Source organism: Meriones unguiculatus, chromosome 1, assembly GCF_030254825.1.
Source record: "Meriones unguiculatus strain TT.TT164.6M chromosome 1, Bangor_MerUng_6.1, whole genome shotgun sequence".
Taxonomy (NCBI): Eukaryota; Metazoa; Chordata; class Mammalia; order Rodentia; family Muridae; genus Meriones; species Meriones unguiculatus.
The window spans coordinates 15,633,534-15,655,718 of record NC_083349.1 but is presented as its reverse complement, the minus strand read 5'-3'; the positions used below and the strand labels follow the sequence as shown (position 1 = coordinate 15,655,718).

Below are 22,185 nucleotides of genomic sequence, written 5' to 3'. Positions count from 1 at the left end.
GATTGAAATCAGCCCTACCTTTCCGGGAGGTCACGGTAGAGCTGTGAGCTCTCATAATGGGTTATCATTATCTAAAGAGAAGCCCCCATCTTGAACATACTAACAAGAACTCAGGTGTGGTCAGTTGGGCAAAGCATGCCCCTGTTATTCGGTAGGTTCCAGGAATCTTAGCAGTTCTGTGCCGGGACTCAGGGAAAAACTATGTGTAAAAACACCCATTGATCATACCTCATGCCATGGCTTCCATGGTGCTTCCCTTGGGAGGCTGTACCTGTAGATGTGACCTTGAACACAGACCATTCTGGCTGAACCCTGTGGTTTGCCTTGCTCTGAGAAAGCACTGAAATGAAGTGAATGGGAAAGGAGCCTGGCTGATGGTCAGCAAGGCTCATGGGTTGTAGCTTTCCCATTCCCTGTGTGAGGATCCTTGGCTTCTTAATTGAATGTGAGCCTTCTTGCCTTGGATAGTAGGAGTCCCTTGAGTATGGCTGTGATAAAAATGATCCCCATCCTTGCTGCAGCAGATGTTTGGGAATCACAGAGTACGAGCTTGGCCCCAGTGGAATGAAACACTCTATCCCAGGAAAATGACCACAGGAGACTATTGTAAACTTCTGAGAGTGGTATCCAGTTCAGGATTCTTCTAAAATATGGGATCAACAGGGATATGGTGCCAGTGGTTATCTGGGGTGACTAGGAGCAGGGCTGTGAGACTGCGCTGCAGCTGTAGGGGGGGAGGGTTCAGACCTGAAGGAAGAGACAGAACTACAGCGGCCCCACAGAACACACAAAATCCCTGATTTCTTGCTGCCTTGGGCTAGCGGAGGGCTGTTCCTGCCCCTCTCCTCTCTGACTGGCAAGCTGATAGTAGTGGGGCCTAGGTAGCAGAGCCCATCTGGGCAGTGCACAGGATACCATACTATAGGAGAAGCACTAAATCCCTACACAAGGATGGAGGGGCTCTATTCCATGGACCAGTCAGAAGCCTCCTCTCTGGGACCTGTGTAGTATTACAGAGGGTGAGGAGGATGAGGAGGGTGAGGAGGGTGATGTTGTCTCCCTTGAATCCTTTGTTTTGTGTGTTCCTAACTTCAGCTCTGCTTAAGCTACAGCTCCTTGCCTTGCAAAGTGGCCCTTTATCTAAGGGCGTGTATGTTGGAAGATCTCCCCAGACCCGAGAGGGCATTTGTACTTGCTCTGGGAAGTAGAGGAACCTGGATACTCCACTGGAAATAGTAGCTTCCTGTTCTCACTTCTGCTGCTAGTGTGGATGACAGGGGCTTTGTAGGCATCTGGAGCAGCAGCCTCATTAATCCTGGCATCACATGTATGGAATCTTAGGGGCCAGACTCTTTGCAATAGCACCATCTGCTCAAGAATGGAGCTTCTCTACCTGGGGAGCCATGGCTGTCTTCCTCAGGAACAGAGTTCCTCCCCATATGGGACTATGACCATCTGCTCTTCCATATGGAGAGCCTTGCCAACCCATCTCCGCCATCTCAAGTCATTGCTGCCATCACACCCCTGGGGTTCACCTGTGTCTGGGTTTCCCTGGTCAGCCAGGCACTCTGGGCATTCCCAGAGGTAGAGGAGCAACAATGCACCTCCCTTACCTACCTGCATTCACATGTATCGTCTACGATAGTGGTGTAATGGCACCATCACCTCTGAAGGTAGTGGCCGCCTTGAACTAACTGCTCATAAACAACTCCATTCAAGTGAGAGTGCAGAAGCTTCTTGGTGGACATGGGCAGGGCAGGACAAGTACAGCAGAGGAGGTGGGAATGTCCCATCCACGCCTTCTGTAGGTATGGATGCACATGACTGCCCAAGCCCAGGGAGCTCTGGAGTCCCTTTCTCAGCAGTGGAGGCTTGGACCACAGTCAGCCCAACATCTCCTGGAGCTGTGCTCATCTGGCTGTGGAATTCCATGGTTTTCTGTCAGCTCCCCCCAAATAGTGGCCCTTCACTGCTCTGGGGCCCAGAAGCTTCTGTGGCCAGTGGTAAAGCAGGACAAAGGACAAGGTTCCGCACTTAGGGTCAGGGCACAGCATTCCTTGTAGAAGTTTCATGGAAGAATGAAGGCAAGAAGTCTAGGGGTAAAGGAGGTCACACTACTGTACCCCAGGGTTCTTCAGTCACTGCAGGTAACAAGATTTGAAGTTAGGGTATCAAGTGACATGACACACAGCGGAGTGATTGAAGAGACACCAGAGCTTCCCAGATCAAGTCTCTTTACTTCTGACCAACCACCCAAGTGCTCTTCCTGTGTCTAGGGAAATCTGTTCAGTTTGGTTCCATGATGCAACCTCTTCCACGTGGGTTTGTGGCTAATTAAGTGCAAGCCTTGAAAAGTAGGATCAGTACAAGCAGCCAGCCTGGCTTAGATCCTGGAAGGAGACACTCTCCAATTTGGAAGGACGCAGAGCTTAGCACTCTTGGGTGGTTTGAGGAGATCCAGAATCCAGACACAGCTTTGATGGCACCAAGGAGGGGAGTGTGTGCGTGCACATTCACTCAAAGTGATTTCCTTGAGAAGGCCTAGCGGGTACCTATGAAACTTTCTCCTGCTTAGCATTGAAATGCTTTCCTTGCAATTATTGATGACACGGGGACGTTTCAAGGTAATGGCTAAACAAAGTGTAAAATCCATGAGGCTTTGACTTAAAGGGCAATAAATGTCACCATCAATGATTAATTAGCATCTGAAAGTCATTTTAGACATTATGGATTTATAAATAATTAGCTATTTTCATGAAATTTAAACGATGCGTACTGAACTTTCCACATCATCTCACTTTTCTAAGAAAGTCCAGATTGATGTGGTTCAAGTTTGGTCAGCGACTGACCAGCAAAGCTCTTCCTGAGTGGCGTGGGAAAAGAGAAGTGTCCTGTCGAGGAGTCGGGAGACATGGTGCTATCACAGCACTATCTCCTACCAAAGCCAATTCCCTCACACTTGGTTCTCGTCCTGAGATGCAGATGCAGTTAAAGTACCAGCCCAAATGAACATGGTGTGTTACCAGAGTCTGGTGCTCTTGTCCCACTGAGAGGCCAATGGTGGGCAGGCCGTGTTGAGCAAGAGACATGTCTGGGTAGAATTGCTACAGAGGTGGCTCCAAGAGTAGCCCTTCCAACAGCCAGGTGGAGTTAGTCATCCTAGGCACATTTTTTTTTTTGTGCCCTGTTTCATGTTAATAGAATGGCTTTTATTCTGGCTTAAGTCATTTGATGTCTTAAGTATATCATAATTATCAATTAATTGCATACAGTTTTAAAAAATAGTCTCTGGATGGGTAGCACTCTAAGTATTGCATTTGTTTGACTTTAAAAGAGTCTGCCTGAAAGCATGTTCTTGGATGAAGTTGGCAGAACTGCTTCAGAGAGAAAGGAGTAGTTCCCCAGGCGTGACGCGTATGGATGTTTGACTGGAGAGAGAGGTGATTAGGAATCACAGTTATTAAGGGAGAAGCGGGCTGGGCCACATCAGTGCAGTGTCAATTTTTCATGTGACATGTGATCACGCTCGCTCAGCTGAGAGCAAGCATCACTCTTCTTTGAGTACATACTGCTGAAGGGAAACCAAATGTCACTTTGTCCCCTTTGCATAATTGAGCCTTTTATTATGTCAGAGAAGGGACAGGTAAGGTGTTACTGCCAGGGAAGGGAGCTGAATGCTGAATTAAATGTCAAAGTGCTTAGTTATGGCAGATGGAGGAGGAGGCAAGAGGAAGCTTCCACTTAGACCCAGGCTGAAGAGGCCTCTGGAGGTTGCCTCCTGGGTAGATAAAGAGAGGGGTGAGCAGCTCCCAGCTCTGGGTGGTTTTCAATCTTTGTGAAGGTATGCTTGAGTCCGAAACAGAGCTAAGCTTGGAGGATCCACTGTAGCTGTGATTTTGACCATCTTAGAATGAGTAGGGATGTCAAAGGTGAGGGTAGCTGTTAAAAAAAAATAAGCTCTGGTAGTTTGTGAAAAGTTGGGACCCTATCATGTGATAGATCCTTTTTGCAGCGCTGAATCTCTGCCAGGTTGGTCTGCCTGGTTTCTTGAAGATAGCCTGGATCATGTGTGTGAGAGGGATGGCCTGCATGCATGCTCTGAAAAGCTGTATGCAGAGTGTCCTGAAACTAACAGGATGATCTGCTAGTGCTAATTGGCCACTCATAGAATGAGAAAACCTTAGTTTATGAAACAGCTAAGGATAGCATGCAACAAGCGCATGCAAAGAAGCAGAAAGGGGAATGCCTGGGTACACAGTTTAGGAGCCCAGTTGTGCTCACCTTGAGGAGCCATTCCTGTGGTCTGTCTAGGTGTCAGCTCTTCCATAGCCCCCTCTCTCCACACCTGCCTGTTCTCACTTCCCAGGAAGTAAGAAGTAGAGAAGGCACAGGAAGGGTGCTGAGGCATTGCCTTGAGGAGCAATACCTCTCCGGATGCCTGAGAAACTCCCCTCTGGCATGCCTCAGTATGGGGTGATGTGACTGTCCATACCCCAGCACAGTGCTGCTGACAGTCACCTGTCAGCTGCTCTTTATCCCTGTCCTGAATGTCAGATACAGTGTTTCTGTTCCCTATGAACTCACTCTGAAAAACTGGGGGCAGGGCAAGGCATGGCCAAAGAGGTTGGGTTGGAAAGCATGTTCCTCTCACCTCCTTGATTAGACTCCACAAGCCTCGCAGTCCTCTTCTTCTCTTGCAACTGGATCACAGAGGACCCAAAGTCCTGCCCAGGTCATTCCCTTGTGGGGACAAAGCCCCAGAGGGAGTACAGCAGAGGGGACAGGGTTGCTGTTTGTCCCTGGGTGGTATGCCAGAGCCAGTCAGTGAGCACCAGGCTCCATCCAGCAGAAAGAATGTCTTGCCCTGGATGGAGCATGCAGGGCCGCGTCCATAGATCAAGAAGCTACAGGTATGTTTGTGCAGGGCTCATAGAAGCAGCAGGCCAGACTTGATTTCCCACTCCAGTGGACTGAGCAGCAGTGATTTTCCCACACCTCGGGACTTTATTACTAAAGGGCGACTTTATTACTAAAAACCCTTTTCTAGAACAAATCAGCCGCCACCAGGTCTCTACACACGGGTCTTCCCAGCGTGGGGATCCTGTATCAGACTTAAATAACTCCAGTGCGCTAATTACATCCTCCGGGATCTAGGGACATTTTGAGAGAAGAGGGATATGGCTGCCATCCAGGAATTATGTGGCATGATTAGAGAAGGGGAGCTTTCCATGTACTTAAAATGGGCATAAAATGAAACATAAAATTAATTTTGCATGTCATAGCCGGCTCCGTCTAGTTGAAACCAACCGGAACAAGTGGACGGGCAGATTTCCTCATGGGAACCACATCTATTTACCTGTCACTGGCCCTGCAGTTCAATTCCGCATGCTTCCCCTGGGCGCAGGAGCCGATTCCTTGCAGCCTGGATATAAATGTGTACTGTGTTAATTGTCACTCCTCCCCCCAGACGCTAATGCTCCATTAAGTCTCTAATTAGCTCCATTCCTCCCTGGCCTTAGAAGTTTGGTGGTGGCAAGATGGGAAGCCGGCGATGTTTGCTCCTCCTTGAGACATTGCAGAGAGGCAGCTCTTCCCAGAGCAGGATGCACTGGCTTTGTACTTGAGCTGCGCTTGCTGAAGCCTCTGCCTCCCACAGAACTCTGAATGAGCCACAAAGATTCGTCTTTGTGAAAATGAGGCCTCTGGTAGTTTGGCCAAATAAATATAAATTTATTGAAGTGTGAAATCTATTTCTTTAGTGAATGAGAAAGGTTGGGAAATAGAGGGGAGACTCCCAAGAACCCAGAGATGCTGACCTGGGCCATCCAGCAGAAAGACCTTAAAATACATGGGCCTTGCATCTTTAACCTCAGGGAAAGGAACACAGCTGCAGAAGGCTATGAGCTCACCTCCCTTGCATCGCTCTGGTAGGTGGTGAGATTCTGGTAGTCCCTACCAGAGGCCACTCTAACCTGCACTGCTCTACCTTTCACTCCCAGCAGCCCTCTTATCTGCTCAGCCTAAGGCCTAGGGAGCCTTCAGTAGGGTAGGGACTCCTAACCCTCCACCACATAGCTCCCTGGACCACCTACATTGAGCCAACTGCCTAGATGGACTTGTCTACACCCAGCTGTGGAAGCTACCTGTCCAAGCCCAGGGGTCCACTTTTCCAGCTTGTCCAGACCTATTGACTTACCTTGAGCCAAGTTTCCAGGTGATTGGAGATCTATATGTGGTAGTCCAGGGTCCAGAGCTGACAGCCTGGCACTATTAAACTCTAGCACTATGGGGCAGGACTCCTGCTCATCTCAACCCAGAGACAGCGGATTGCCTTCCTTCATATGATCTCAGCTTCTCATCGCTCTCTCCAGTCCTCTCAAGCCCAAGCCCCTTCTCTGAGCAGAGTTTTAGCAGAACTCAGTGTGTGACCCTCAGCCTTCTGGACAGCTAGGGGTTTTGCACAGACCACCTGCAGAGATCCATCTGTTCCACATTAGGAGAACCTGCTGGAGCCCTGCAGGGGACCCGGATTAGCTGAAGCTGCTGTGCGTTCCCACCCCCTCTGTCAGGTACAGAGATCACAAAGACCTGCAACTGTCTTTGTGCTTTCTCTCCTGGGCCCTCTGTCCCTTCTCTCAAGCCCTGTTCCCCAATAATTCTCATGCAAATACCTCTACTTTGTGGCATTAATTAAACATGCCAGTACCTCTTCACACCAGCAAATGGTAATTGGCTGGACATTTCTCATTGAGCATTTCCCATCATCACTTAATGGCAGGCCCTACTGGGAAAGCCTTGGCCTTGGACCTGAAAACCAGACAGCAGGTGTTGGGAAGACAAGGGCTCACCTAGGCTGCTGGAACCAAACTCTCCTGGAATCTTAGCCCTCCCCCAGCACTGGGATTATTTTGAGAGGGCCTCCCCAGACACAGTGCATAGGACACAGGTGTAACTACTGCACGTCACCTAAGGGGTCTCCAGGGAAGGAGAAGAAAGAGCCCAGGGTCTCAGAGGACAGGGCATATCCATGGAGGCCAGCTGTGTCCTGGACCATGAACTGTTATGAAATATAAATGATACAGCAAGGGGGTCCATAGTGGGCCCATGCCAAGGTATGCCCCTGAGGAATTATGACATACAACAGATCTGGTATAAGGAGGTTTACTGGAGGAAGGGAGAGGAGAGAGGACCTAGGAAAAGGTAGAGGCAGCGAGTAAGCAAGCCATGTAGGCAGGCAGACAGAATGGAATAGATCCCTGAGGGCAGAGAAGAGTCCTGAGGGGACAGAAAGGGGGAGAGTGCCAGAAAGGAGGGTTGGGTGCAGACAGGCAACACAGAGAGATCTGGGGTGGCAGGTGGACCTTTCACACCTGGTGGTAGTGGCAGGTAATGATGTAAGCAATTGCTAGGTCCCTGAGGTCAAGAATCGCCTGCACACTAACATGAACTGTAACCTTTTAACCCTCTTCAGACAATAAAGGGCAAACCAGAGCAGCCAGATTCCTAGGCATCCCCACCCAGTAAAATAAGTCTGTAGGAAGGAGCCATACACAATCCAGGAACTAACTTACTTAAGATTAAGAACTGGAACTTAGACATGAGGCTGAGAGACAAATACTCCTCTAGAAGGAAATAGATTGAAGAATGGGTTCATGGTAGGACCCATTGGTTGGTCCATGTGTCCATTTAGCTGTTACAAACAGAGGGGATAAGCTCACACCGGATGCAGGTCTCCAAGGCCATTTCCCAGACCAGGGTCTCCCTCTTCAGAGATATTTACTCAGCTCTCGGTAAATGTATACATATACAGGCTATAGTATGACCCCAATGGGACCCCAGGGTACATTGACCTCCTGAGAGGATGGTGCCCTCTGGCTAAGTGCAGAGGTGGAGCCATAGGAAGAGATCCTGGAGGCACCACAAAAACAGTTCAAGTCTTCAGGAAACAGACCAGGACGCAGAGAACTAGGCCAAATTCAATCAAGCTTCAGGAAGAAAAGATGATCCAAGTGAGACTTGCTATCTCTCTCTCTCTCTCTCTCTCTCTCTCTCTCTCTCTCTCTCTCTCTCTGTTTCCATTTTCCCCTAGACAAATGGACACTCAGAATAAAACAGCCTCCAATGCCCTTTTTACCTATAATGATGGTAAAGAAAGGCAAGAACATGCCCAGAGCTAGAGGACAGGGGGCCAAGAGGACAGTTCACAGTGTTCTTCCAGGTATCATGACCAAGCTATGCTAGCCAAAGCTCTGGACACAGCTTATGACTTTGGATGCTGCTTAATGAATGCTTACACCAACTTGAGAGTTCCCAAGGGTGAAATCCATTAGTTGGTCTACCCAGACCAGCTTCTGATAGTTATGGAGTTCACAAATCACTAGCTATTGCTGGATAAAGTGGTTCCCCCCCTTTTATATGTTTACTGCTGGAGAAAAATGAGCTGTGGAACAAAGTATTAGGTTGCTCCTCCCTAGATCCAAGCTAGAGATGCCTCAGAGAAGTCAAGTCTTAAGTGGAACATCATAGAAACAAGGACAGCTGGAATGCGTGAAGGAGCAGGTTTCACTGGGCTGAAATTAGGCTGTTAATGGGCTGGCCCCTTCAGAAGATTCAAGGGGCAGATTTCTGTCCTTGTCTGCTCCAGCTTCTGGAGGCCTCCTGGTTTCTGGGCTTGTGACTTTTCTTCCATCTTCAAGGCCAGTTATATGGCCCCTCCCTGTTACTCTCTGCATATGAGTGTATGTGCATGTGTGTGTACGTGCCGTGCGTGTCAATGCACATGCATGTACATGTAAGTATATACACATGTGCTTGTGTGCATTCTCTAATTCACCCTCAAGTCTTCTCCTTCCACCCACCCCCAAAAAGACTCTATGAAGGCATTTCAGGCCCATCTCAGGATGACTCCGGACAACTCCCTATCTCAAGATCTTCATCTAATTTCTTTTGTCATGAGGGGCAACCTATCTGTAAAATCTTGGATCTGAATGTTGATATTTTGAGGAGAATCATTCTACCTGCTCCACCATGGAGTCTGGTAAGATAAAGATCAGATTTTGATGAGCCTCATCAAGTTATTAGGGTTCTAATCCAGCCAGTTGGATTAATCCAGCAAATGGGAACCAGCCCTCGGCTCTCAAGGAAGATCATGGAACAAAGCTAAGTGACCTAAACATGGAACAGATACCTCTATGCAAACACCCTCTACACATGGCCTTCTATGGTGATGTGTGAACAAGATATTAAAGGCCCAGCAGTGTTTCACTGTACATTCCATGTGGCCAGTGGTCTTCTCTATGACTTTTGTATGCATAACCTGTCCTTCCCTTTTCTGTAGCACAGAGAAACTTGGGGTAGAGCTAGAGGCCTCTCAGAGGCTACTATGATAAGCTAAGACCAGTGAAGGGTGTTTTACCCAGGGGAAGTTATAAGGGATGTCTGGATAGGAAATGGGACCTAGTTAGGCTTAGTCGTTGTATCATCCAAGAATAGAGGACACACACTAAGGCCTGAGCACAACCTTGTAGAAAGAATCTCTTTTTCTGTGTCTATCTCTGCTTCTCATTCTCCTAAGGTGTTTTAAAACAATACACCACTCCTTCCCTGTACTTTAGGTGTCCATATCTGAATGTATGTGGCTCCTGTGAAAGCGAGCAGGATGCTAGGGCTCAGTTGCTGGCTCAAGTGGTCCATTTGTCATCTTGGTTGCATGGTGCTCCTTGATGGATGTGTAGGGAAGAATGGGGAAAGGTAGTGAAATTGTCACCTGGGGACACAGGTGCCACGTCTAAGGTAAAATGTCACTGAACTGAGTCAGGCAGTATACTGAGCTGGGGCAGTCCTGGCTTTCCATGGTCTTGTAAAGTTTCCTCATGTTCAGAACCTTGGAATCCTTGCTGGTGAAGGGAATGGGAATCAAGCCTGTTAACCAAATGGGAGAGTGTGATAAGGAACACAGAGTGTCCCTAAGGAAAGCCTCTGCCATCATTATTTGACCCCAGATGTCTTCACAACCTGTAGAGTACAATCCTTGGGGGTTTTCTGAGAGAGGGATGTGGGCACTGCTCTTCACCAAGTGTCTCCGAAAGTGACTGAGGCGAGTTTTCAACTTCCATAGGTGTGTGGTCTGGACGGGTGACGACCGGGTTTTCTTCTTCAACCCAACCATGCAGCTGTCAGTGTGGGAGAAACCAGTGGACCTGAAGAACCGTGGGGACCTCAAGAGGATCATCGAGGACCCACCCCACAAACGCAAGCTGGAAACCTCAGCAAGTAATTAAGAGGGCATGCAGTGCTACTGCAGAAGGGCTACCCTCTGTCTGGGGGCGGGAGCCAAAGCTGCTGTTCCTGGTTGTGCTGGGAAGTAGCTATAATGGGGTTGTGTTCAGGACTGCAGACTCACAAATTAAATTTTTGTGACACTTTCCACTGAAAGCTTGACCCTTCAGAGTGGTGCATTTGGGCTTCTCATTGCATCCCATGAGGTCATTAGTGCAGAGAGAGTGCAGATGGCCAGTAGCTGTCATTTCACACACCTGCTGATCTGCTCTGGAGAGCAGATGTGGGCAAATGAAAGTGTTTCCTTCAACCCCATGGGTCACTCTAGGTCCCAGATCATGGAGGTCATTCAGATAATGGAAGCCCAGAGATGAGGTGGGGGAAGGAGCTTTCTGTCCTATAGAAGGGGCTGCGAGGAAGGAGGCAGTTGTTTTTGACCAACCTGTGGGTCCTGTCTCAGCAAGAGAGGGAGAGCAGCACCTAGCACCTTCTGAGAGGCTCCTTTATAAGAAAGCAGATGCATGTTAAGCACATGGATTAAGATAGCATCTTTGCAGGGGTGTGCTGGGGATTGAATATGTCTCTCACACATGCTAGAAGAGCATCCTGCTTGGCACCGAGCTGTAGCCCAGGCCTCCTTTTACTTGCTGTTTGGATACGGGGTCTCTTTAAGTTTCCTGGGCTCTCCTTGAATTCATGATATCATCCCCAAAGGCTTTGAATTTTCAATTCCCCCGCCTCTGTTGTCCAAGAGGATGGAACTAGAGGCCCATGCCAGGTTTTATCTTCCATGCTGAGAGTAGTTATACATTCTGAAAAGCCAGAATGGTGGGCATGCAATATTTACTTGTTTTAAGACAACTGTTGTTTAGTCTTAGGCGGTATTATATAGGCTTGCAGTGCATTTTTAAATTTCACATTATCTAAAGCTGAAGAAAATGACATCAGCTTCCACTGATGGTTAAATCAGAGCCATTTAGAAAGCTGTACATTAAATCTCTCTTAGCTCTCCTCACAGTTCTGAGGGACATGGAAGCAGTTATGCTTAGGAAGCCAGACTTTGTCATCAATGAATGAGAAATATCAAATGTAATATGTCTACTTGACTTAGGCAGAACCTTTTCCAGAGAGTTTTTCTAGGTGATGTTGGTAAAATAAAGATGTCCTAGGTGTATATTTTACTGAAGAAAAAATAAAACAAACAAACAAACAAAACAACCTGCTAAAATGCCCCTGTGTCGGGGAAGATGAAACAGGACTTGTGATTGTTTTTCCCTTTTGATGAGATGTCTGAATCAGAGGGGACATTTTCCTCTCCAAAGAGGCTTTATATACCCTGCAGATCAGTCACTTCTGGCTCTCAGACAAGAGGAGGTTCATAGGTCAGAAAGAGCAGAAGGATTTCAGATCCTCTGAGAAGCAGTTGGCAATACTTATCTTGACAAAGACTTCATTTGCTGTGTGGATGGTGATGATGCTCTTTGCACCTTTTAAAAGATGCAGACTCTTCCAGAAACTTGTTTGTGCTCTTTAGATTTGTCCAAAAGGACTGACCAGAATGAGAAAGAAATGAAGTTATCAAGAGTTGAGTGCACAGTTACTCCCCAACTTCTGTTATTTGGACTAAATCAGGCCAGATCTGAAGAGACAGGGAGGCACCTCCAGAGCCTCTGCAGGGTCATCTGGGAGGGGACCATGGCCAGAGAAAAGAACCTGAGTTTCCCGGGTCATATAGGTCAGTGCTTTGCTATACCCCAACAGGGATGACACTTCCTAAGTACAAATGCAGAGTCTCACAGACATGCCCAGGAATGCCTGAATATCCTAATGTGGCCCCACGATCTAGGGCTGGCACACCCTTGAGACAGGTAGACAGACAATTTTAAAACATGTGACCACAAGTCACATTTTTACCTCTAGGAGAGGATCACGAGACAGTGGGCATTTCCCTTTTTCACATCCCGACTGCAGTTTCACCTTCCTCTTCTCTTCCCAGTCCCTTCCTAAACCTCCCTTTTACCCTGCAACTCACACCCCATCCACTCTTAATTTTTATTCAGATAAGAGAAGATAAGGATATCAACATAGCATAGCTTATCAAATTGCAAAGTTTCACTAAGACTGGGAATCTCGCTCAGTATGAGGAAAAAGGTCCCAGTAGCTGGCAAAAGAGTCAAAGATAGCCCCTGCTCCCTCCCTCCCACTGTTAGAAGTCCCACAAGAAGATACGCTATACAACTGTAACATGTGCAGAGGGCCTACGTCAATCCCATGCAGGCTCCCTGGTTGGCAGTTCATTCTCTGTGAGGCCCTAAGAACCCAGGTTAGTTGATTCTTTGGGTTTTCTTGTGGTGTCTTTGACCCCTCTGACCCCCCTCAGTCTTTCCCCTACACTTCCACAAGACTCTCCGAGCTCTGCGTGCGTAATGTTTGGCTGTGAGTCTCTGCATCTGTTTCCATCAATTGCTGGATTAAACCTCTAGTAGAATATCATCAGAAATCATTTCATTGACTTTTTTTTTTCTTTTTTGCCAGTCATGTTTGTTACAATTCCAGTGGCAGGATTGGGATACCAACCCAGCACATAACCTTCGACCTACAATTTGTCCTGCCTACAAGGTCTACTGGGGTAAAGGTGGTACAGGAATTGTGGGAGTGGCCAACCAATGACTGGTCCAGCTTGAGATCCATGCCACCAGCGGGATCCTTACCCTGACACTCCTGGAGGGCCAGCAGCCAGAGGATGGATAGCCTAGGGACCTAGGATAGAACCAAACCCAGCTTTCCACACAGTGTCTTGGCCACACAATGCCTAGGAAGTGGCCCTTTCACCAGCTACAGCTGTGTTTACCTTCGAGATGTGGGTGCACTTGTACTTTGAGACCAGAATGTCTAATTCCATGAGATCTGACAAGCAAGTAGGACTAATTCTGGAGGAATAAATAGTAAGGGGAAGGTCTGATGTTCTCTAGCCCACAGCAGCCTCATGGCATCTTCCTTGGCTGCTGGTTATCCGAGGTTCACAGATATATATATGTGTGTGTGTGTGTGTGTGTGTGTTGTGGATTAGTTAATATTTTTACTATTGCTTTATCTTTTAGTTAAGCAGTGGTTAATTCTAAACCAGCTGTATACCAAATCACCACACAGAGACTGGATTTATTTAATTAACCTAGAGCATAATGCTGGGCAATAATTACTCCACCCTAAACCTCCAGGCCCGCATAGATTTCACCCATTATACTTGTTTTTAGTCGTATCTTAGGTCCAGTTCATTTCTCCATGTGGTTGCAAGACCTCTCCTGCAGATTCTCTCTCTCCCCTCTCTCTGCCTCCCTCCTCTTCCTTCCACCCCGGACCAGGATGTACTATGCTATCCTCTCCATTGCTCAGCATTGTAGCTGGTTGTTTTAATTGACAATATACAGAACAAATGGTGGCATGTTTACACAAACAAGACAGGTGATGCTTAGAATAAGCATCACAATGCAAGTTTGATTGAAACTAGATAGTGGGGTAAAGAAATCAGCATTTGAATGAACAAGGGTACATTCCACAAGAACATTATACCAACACACACACACACACACACACACACACACACATACACACACACACACCTATAAAACAGATATAACAGGCTCCAGGGAGGTGGCTCTCAGTGGCAAATTTTGTTTTATATTTTGTTTAGTTGTGATCCAGTCTTGACTTGAGTGTATTAATACATGCTTCTTTCTATTCTAAACAGAACAGTTCAGCACTCTGGTTGATCTGTTGATCCCCACTGGTTTCCAAGAGGCGAGTGAAATGAATGGACTTTGTACAATGTCAAGCACATTAGCCAACATCAGGCTGTGTGTGTGTGTGCGTGTGTGTGTGAGAGAGGATGTGTAAACATGTTGGTGTGAGTACATGTGAATTTGAGAGTTTGTAAGAGACAAAGAGAAGATGTAGTATATATGAGAGAAATGTTCATCCGAGAACGTGAGGGTGCATGTGTGTGAGTGTGTATGAGTGTGTGTAAATGTACATCAGACTGCATCTTTGTATATGTATGAGTGTATATAAATATGTGTGAATGTATATATGCATGTATGAGTGTGCATGTTTATGTGTGCATGTGTGTGTTAATATATATGAGTGTATGTGCATATGAGTGCATGTATGCATTTGTGTGTATGGGAATATGTGTGTTTGAGTGTGTCTGTTTCTGTAAGTATGTGTATGTGGTATGTGTATGTTAATGAGTGTATGTGAATGTACTTGAGTGTACATATCTGTGTGTGTATATGATATACATGTATAAATGTTAGTGTATATGTATGTGTATGATAGTATATATATGTGAGTGTGTTGTATGTGAATGTGTGTGTGGTGTGTGTATGTGAGTATGCATATGTATTGTGTATATGTGTATTGTTTGTATATGTATACGAGAGTGGGTATGTTTATGAGTGTTTATGTAAATATATGTGTTTGAGTTGTATGCATGTATGTGTGTGTGTGGTGTGTGTATATGTGACTGTGTGTATGTGAATGGGTGTGAATATGAATGTGCACGAATGTTCATATTCACGTATGTGTACGTACGTGTGTGTGCAAGTGTGAGTGTGTGTGTATATGAGTGTGTCTAAATTCATATGAATATTTGTGTGTGTGTGTGTATGAGTGTGTGTAAATTCATATGAAGGTTTGTGTGTGTGTGTGTGTGTGTGTGTGTGTGTGTGTGTGTGTGTTGTGAGCATTTATGATATAAGCCAAGGGAGTGGGAGTTCTCAGGATCAGTTTACAAGCTTGGGCCCAAGTGCTTATCCTTTGTCACTCAGCAGGTAAGGAGGGACTCCACCTTTTCATTCTTCTGGCCATACTGAGGGATTCGAGAGAGAAGATCCAAATTACCCTCTAATTACCTTGTAATGCATCCAGATGTTTTATGGCTCTGCAGTTTTGCTATTGAACTAATGTGAAATGAGAAGCACAGGCCTGAGCTGAGCCCATTGCCACCCTCTAGGATTGTACAAACACCCCCCATCAGAGGAGCTCACAGGTGTGTCTCCACCAGACTGTTCATCAAGCTTAGCAGCAGTGCAATTCTTTCCGTGCTGATCAGCAGCAGCGATGGCCACTCTTTCTGGGTGTGGGTAGGAAACTCTCTGCCATCTGGTCAGTGCACTGACAGCTTTATGTCCTTGCAGCCCAGCTGTTGTGTCCACATAGTGCATCCTGCTCCTTCACTGGGAGGTCCTTTCATTGTGGGGTTTAGCACAATGTAGCATTAAATACCAGGCTATTGTGCTCTTCCTCTGGGGATGGCAGTGGGGGAGAAGCTGGAAGGCAATGATCATTCCACCATCTTGCCTCCTATTCTCTCTCTTCCCAGGGGCAGAAGAGAACAGGAGGCCTGGGGACAGGACAGAAGTGGCAGGCATCCTCTTGGCAGAGGCTAGAGAGAAATGCTCAACAAGGGGCTCCCTTACCTAGTTCCCAAAATTCTCACGGCTCTTCAGGCTGATGCCACAGGTTTGAGGCATGAATTGAGAATGTAACAAGCTGCCACATTATCCTACAACAAAAGAAAAGAGCAGATTTCAATAGCAGAGAGCAGAAGTCCATTGTAAGTATCCTGGGTGCTGGCAAGCCATGTTTTTCCCAAGGCTCAGAGGAGTGTCTGCTTCCTCCTTCTTTTCTGACTTTAAGTCCTCTGATTTTCTTGGCGAATTGTCCCTTCCTCCATCTTCAGAGTAACTGGGTCCAGCCTTTCCGGCATGGACCCTCTCTCCTTTAGGCACTTCTCATTATCCAGGGACGCTTGGATGGTATAGGATAATCTCCCATCACTAGGTAAATGACATAGCAACTGTGAGTCTCCTCTCTGAGTGACCTAACACAGTCCCAGGCTTCAGATGCTATTGGTGACATTGTTGGGAGGCATCTCTGCTTTCCATGGCCTCTGTACCTACTTTGTAGAGGAAGGGATCACAGAATAGGGATCTTGCTCTGCTCACAGGTCTATCACAAGTGGGATCAGGGTTTGAAGGCTGGCAGGTCTGCCCTGAGGCTCAAGAAAAGCTGCACAGCAGAAAAGGCAGGCACAGGTAGCCTTGGATACCGAGGCTTGTTCCATACCCGGTAATAGAGACAAGCAAGAGCTCACTCGGCCTCAATTGCTGTGCAAATATTTTAGTCATTTATATTCAGGACAAATGTGGATTCACAGTGAAATGCATTTCACTAAGTAGGCTAGAAATCATCCTGAGGGTAAACACAGCTGCAGCTCATGAAGGGGCCACTTCCGAGGTATTGTGTGGCCAAGACAGTGTGTACTGGGTCACCAATCACAAAGGGACCAGGTGGCCACGGAAAGATAAATGATGGAGCCCTCCCCCAAACGCAAGGGCAGGTTTCACTAGCCCAAGAAGAATCAGGTAAATGTGGGAGGTTCTGGTTTCACAGGACACCTGCTCAGCTCTGTTGAGAGACTGATACCTTCAGTAGAGCTGAGCTCTGAATGGTGGACCTTCTGAATCAGCCAGGCCTCTGCCTCAAACTTTCACAGTGAAGGTAACAGGAGCCTTGTCTCCTAAAGTCCATTCCAGTGGCTTTATTGGCCAGTCTCTTTTGGTGACACCAATAAGCAGGGAGAAGAAGCCGTGGTCTCTTAGCATGAGCTTCTTTGCCGTTGCATTGGTCCCATAATTCAAGTGTGCCCTAGGAGTGCAGAGAAAACACTGCTAGTACCCGTGGGTGTCTGGCTGGTCCTACAGTGGCACACACATGGAGCTGCTGTGCAGAGGGCTTAGTATGACTGTGTCCTTTTCCCTTGTTTCTGTCCCCACTGCAAGCTAGCTTCTCACTCTGCTGGTAGTCATCTAACTCCATTATAGCTTCTGTTACTAAAGAACCCTGACTTTTCCTGGAGAGACATAAAGAAAATGTATGTATATCAGAAAAGGTACTAGCAGACAAAAGAAAGGACAGTTCAAGACAGCTTGGTGAGCAAGTGTATTTACTGTGGCTGCTTTCATGGGTAACTCAAGGGCAACCATACCAGCAGCCAGTCCTTTGGCGACTTTTGCGCAGTTGCAATAATGAAGAGTCCCACTCTCGTCAATTGCTTATCTCTTATGTGATTTCCAGAAGGAAGGGTCTCACAGCCATCTTATAAAGGTCTCATGAAGGTCCTGTGAGCCTTTTAAGGCTCTCCTTCCATGAGAAAATTTGAATAGGCCCAGGCTGGCTCATGAGTGTGGTCACAACTCAGTTTCAAAATACTGGTGGGCATTTCCAACATGGAGGGAACTGCTCTCTTTCTTCTAGCTCTTAAATTTTTCTACACCTTCCTCTATTATGTTCCCTGATGTCCCTGAAGCGCTCTCTCTCTCTCTCTCTCTCTCTCTCTCTCTCTCTCTCTCTCTCTCTCTCCCTCACTACACCACACATTGGAGGGGGGTGATTTTCTTCCACTTGGTGTTGAGCATTATTAGGCCACTGTGCCACAGCAACAGGATAGAATCTTGTTCCCAACAGTTTCAGTCACCATGAATGAAACCTCTACAATGATTGCTGCCCACTGTCAAACTAAAGTCTCTTTGACTATGAGTTGTCAGTAGCAGTAATCTATATGCAGAATCAAAGTGTTTGGGAAAATTTGCAGGCACACCACATCTAACTTAACATAACAATAGCAGAAACCTCCTCTCTGAGTTCTGTAATTTCCCCAGTCTCAAGCTTTTTTACATGGGTCATGGTACCAAATACAGGTTCCCTCCTGTGAACAAGGCCTTAAATTGACCAGAAAATAGTTGGCTGTTCCCTTAACAGTCATGGGCACAGCTTGCCTGCAGTGCTGATCGGGAGGGGTGACTGCCTCTGATTCTGTAAGTTGTGACTGCCTGGAACTCAAATACAAACCACACACCAAGGATCTCACTTGAATATACATTTGTCTCATCTAACTATCGAACTCCATGATTCCCTAGTGAGTCTCAACCACAGATTATACCTGATGCACCCTGACATAGTCAGAATGACCCCTCCACTCCCAGAAAGGAACATGGCCTTAAAGACACAGGGGATTTTATGCTGACCAATAAACTCCATTCTGTGAATTCTATAACCTAAAATGTGTTTGCTATGCCAATCTATATCCACGTTTTCACAAGAACATCTATTGTATAATTTCATATTATTGGAATTGCTATATCATCGGATACATGCATCTTAAATTTCTAATATTGTGAAATCTTCCTCAGAAGGGATCAATCAATCAATACACACTCCCACTGATGTACTCTATACCAGCATTGTATATCACCAGAACTTAATGCAAAGCCATTCTTTATTTCAGTTGGCATTTCTTTAATTTTGAGTGATTCTCATGGGTGTGTTGGCCATTTGTTTTGTGTTTCTGGAAATATATTCATGTTTGTGTTTCTCGTTGAATTATAGGGACCCCTGTAAATTGAGGGATTAATGTGTTTGACTATACTATCTTTCCAATATTTTTTCTGAGCTCCGATCTTTTCTGTAAAACAGTCTGTTCATTCTTTTTTATTCCGAGAAAATATATGTGGCATGCAGCCTACCAGTCCCTCACCTTAAAGTGTGCATTTAGTGGCATTAAGTTTATTTACAGTGTTGTATACCATCACCATTAGCTACTCCTAAATCTTTTCTATCTTCCCTAACAGAAGCTCTGCCAGGGTTTGGCAATAGTTCTCTTTGCTCTCCATCCTTTGGCTCCTGGTACCCTCCCTTCACCTTTTCTCTCTAGAGGGAAACATCTGCACACATGCCAGAAGGGTATAGATACATCCTTGTGCATCTTGCCTGTGTCACTTAACACAGTGTCTGCAAAGCTTATTCATTATAACCTATTTTATTCAATATAACCCATTTTAGATCTTCATTTCTTTTAGGCAAAATGACACTCCATCAGATGCAAACTCTGTATTTTGTTCCTTCATTCATCCACTGAGGACATGTGTCATTTCTGCTTTCTGGCTGAGTGCTACAAAATTAAGCAGAAAAAAGAAATGCTGTTCTGCGGCTGGGGAGACACCACAGTACTTAAGAACACTGGCTGCTCTTGCTGAGGACCTGGTTCAGCTTTTGCATCCACATGGTGGCTTGCAAATGCTTTTAAAAAGCAGAGCATCTGACACCTTCTGGCCTAGGAGGGCCCCTGCATATGGCATATGTAGTATATATATATATATATATATATATATATATATATATATATATATATACTCATGCATCTAAAAATGATAAAAATTATTGTTGCCCCATTTTAACATTTTGAGCAGCAACTAAACAGCTTTCTACAATGGCTGTACTGCTTATTGCATATCCTGGATTGCAAGACTCAAATCACCTACCCTCTTCCTCTGCTGTTTATTTCCGTTCTGTTGTCACTGTTGTGAGCGTGTAAACCCGTCATCACGGATATGAAGCTATGCTGAATTCTGTATTTGGTTTTCATTTATTTAATGACCAACAAACTTAAGCAACTTTTCCTGGGACCCTTGGCCATTGCAGATTCCTCTTTGAAGAAATGTATATTTAAGGCCTTTCTCACATTGTACTGGGTTGTTTTATGCTGTGTTGAGTGGTAGACATTATTAGACTTCCAGATGTTAGTCCTTTACTGGTCATAAAATTTGCAGCAATACAACTTGCAATTTTCACTTAGCTGGTGTGGGGGAGGGGGATCTCACTCTACTGGTATAGTGTGTGATACACAAAAGTTTTCTCTTTGAGCTAGTTTAGTTTATTAGCTTTTCATTGACTATTTTTTAAGATTTATTTTTATTTTTTTACTATGCTCTTTATGGGGGGGAGGTGTGCATGTGCAAATGCAGATGTCCAAAGAGTCCAGAAGAGGGTTCAGAGTATCTGGAGCTGGATTATAGGCTATCATGAGCTATCATATATGGATGCTGGGAACTAAACTCCTAACCTGTGCAAGAGTGGTATGCACACTAACCCCCCAAGCCATCTCCTTAGCTTCCCACATTGACTGTATTTCTTTTTTTTCTCTTTAAAAAAATTATTTAATCACTTTACAGCCTGATCTCAGCCCCCCTCCCTCCTCTCTTCCCAGTCCCATACTCATGCACCCCTCCTCCCATACCCCCTTCTTCTCAGAGAAGGGGAGGCCTCCAAGGGGTACCCACCCACTCTAGCACCTCCAGTGGTATCCTTTCCCACTGAGGCCTGACAAGGCAGCCCAGCTAGGGGAAAGGAAACAGAGTCAGGGACAGCACCTACTCCCATTGTTTGGGGACCCATATATTGAGCAAGCTGCATATCTGCTACATATATGTAGAGGTCTAGGTCCAGCCCATGCTTGCTCTTTGGTTGGTGCTTCAGTCTCTTTGAGCCTCCATGGGCTCAGGTTAGTTTACTCTGTAGGTCTTCTTGTGTGTCCTTGATATCTCCATCTCCCTCTATCCTTTCTCCCAGTTGTCCACAAGTCTCTCTGAACTCAGCCTATTGTTTGGCTGTAGGTTTCTGCATCTGTTCACATCAGCTGATGGATGAAACCTCTCAGAAGACAGTTATACTAGGCTCCTGTCTGCAAACATAGCAGGACATCATTAATAGTGACAGGGGTTGGCTTTCTCCCATTGGGTGAGTCTCAAGTTGAGTCAGTCATTGATTTACCATTTCTTCATTTTTGCTCCATCTTAATCCCTAAGCTTCTCTTAGGTGAAACAAATTTTGTGTCTAAGGTTTTATGGGTGGGTTGGTGTCCCCTCCCTCTACTGGAAGCCCCACCTGGCTACAGGAGGTGGGTACTTTAGGCTCCTTAACCCCCACTGCAAGGAGTCTCAGCCAGAGTCAACCCCATAGACTTCTGGGAGCCTCCCCTGTCCCAAAGATGCCCCCCCCCATTTCTCTTCTCTCTCCTGGTCTCCCCTCCCCTGCTCTTGAAATACCTGATTCCCACCCACATCAGCCTCTCTACTTCCTCTCCCAACCACTTCCCTTCCTCCATCTACTTCAGATATCTGTTTTATTTTCTGTTCTGAGATTCAAGCATTTTCTCTTGGACATTCCTTGGCTTCTTTGTGTCTGTGGATTGCATGGTTATCCTGTACTTAGTGCTAATATCCAGTTATAAGAGAATATATATACCATGTGTACATTTCTGGGTCTGGGTTACCTCACTCAGGATGATCGTTCCATCTGTTTGCATGAAAATTGCACGATGTCTTTGTTTTTAATAGCTGAGTAGTATTCCATTGTATAAATGTACTGCATTATGTTTATTGATAATTCCATTGAAGGACATCTAGGTTGTTTCCAGTTTCTGGATGTTAAGAATAAAGCCGCTACAAACACAGTCGAGCAAGTCTCCTTGTGGGATGGTGGAGCTGTTTCTGGTGCTATGTTCAAGACATCATTGTGCAGTCTAGTGTCTGAAACTTTCCCATTGTTTTGTTAAGAAGACTTTTTGCATTCTCAGTTCTTTAGTCCATGTCCAATCTATCTGAGTAAAGTCAGCCTGTGTGCTTCTTCCAGTCTAGTCCCTTAAGCTCTTTCCTGTTTTTTTGTGTGCTTTGTAAATTTGTTCAGCTGAGCATTCTGGGCACTTTCAGGTGGAAACCCTTTTAAGTCTTTTTCGTACTTTGTGGGAATTGCTGACCTGGCTTGCTGCTGGCTGGTACAAACTACTTTCAACTTTTCTTGTGACCTTCATGTAGTATGCTGTCTTCTTTGTAAATGATCACAGCTGTTTCTGCTCCATCAACCCTGAACTCAGTGGAGGATGGCAAACTCTCCCAGCACATGCCCTTACAGACTCCTGCAGAGAAAGAGACCCACCTGATAAAACTATTTTGGGTCTCGTTCCCTGTGATCTTGTACTTTTAAAGTCAGTCAGATTTGCAAATATTTTTC

General features: G+C 46.0%; 1 protein-coding gene across 2 annotated transcripts in view; it reads left to right on the top strand.

The window, feature by feature from the left end:
* The window catches only part of Tcerg1l (transcription elongation regulator 1 like), a 183,669-nt gene that overhangs the window by 124,700 nt on the left and 36,784 nt on the right, over nt 1–22,185 (top strand). For both annotated transcript variants that reach the window (XM_060381606.1, XM_021635078.2), the window contains one exon: nt 10,118–10,272. In XM_060381606.1, coding sequence (XP_060237589.1) covers nt 10,118–10,272 — 155 coding nt within the window. The remainder of the gene's footprint in view (nt 1–10,117; nt 10,273–22,185) is intronic.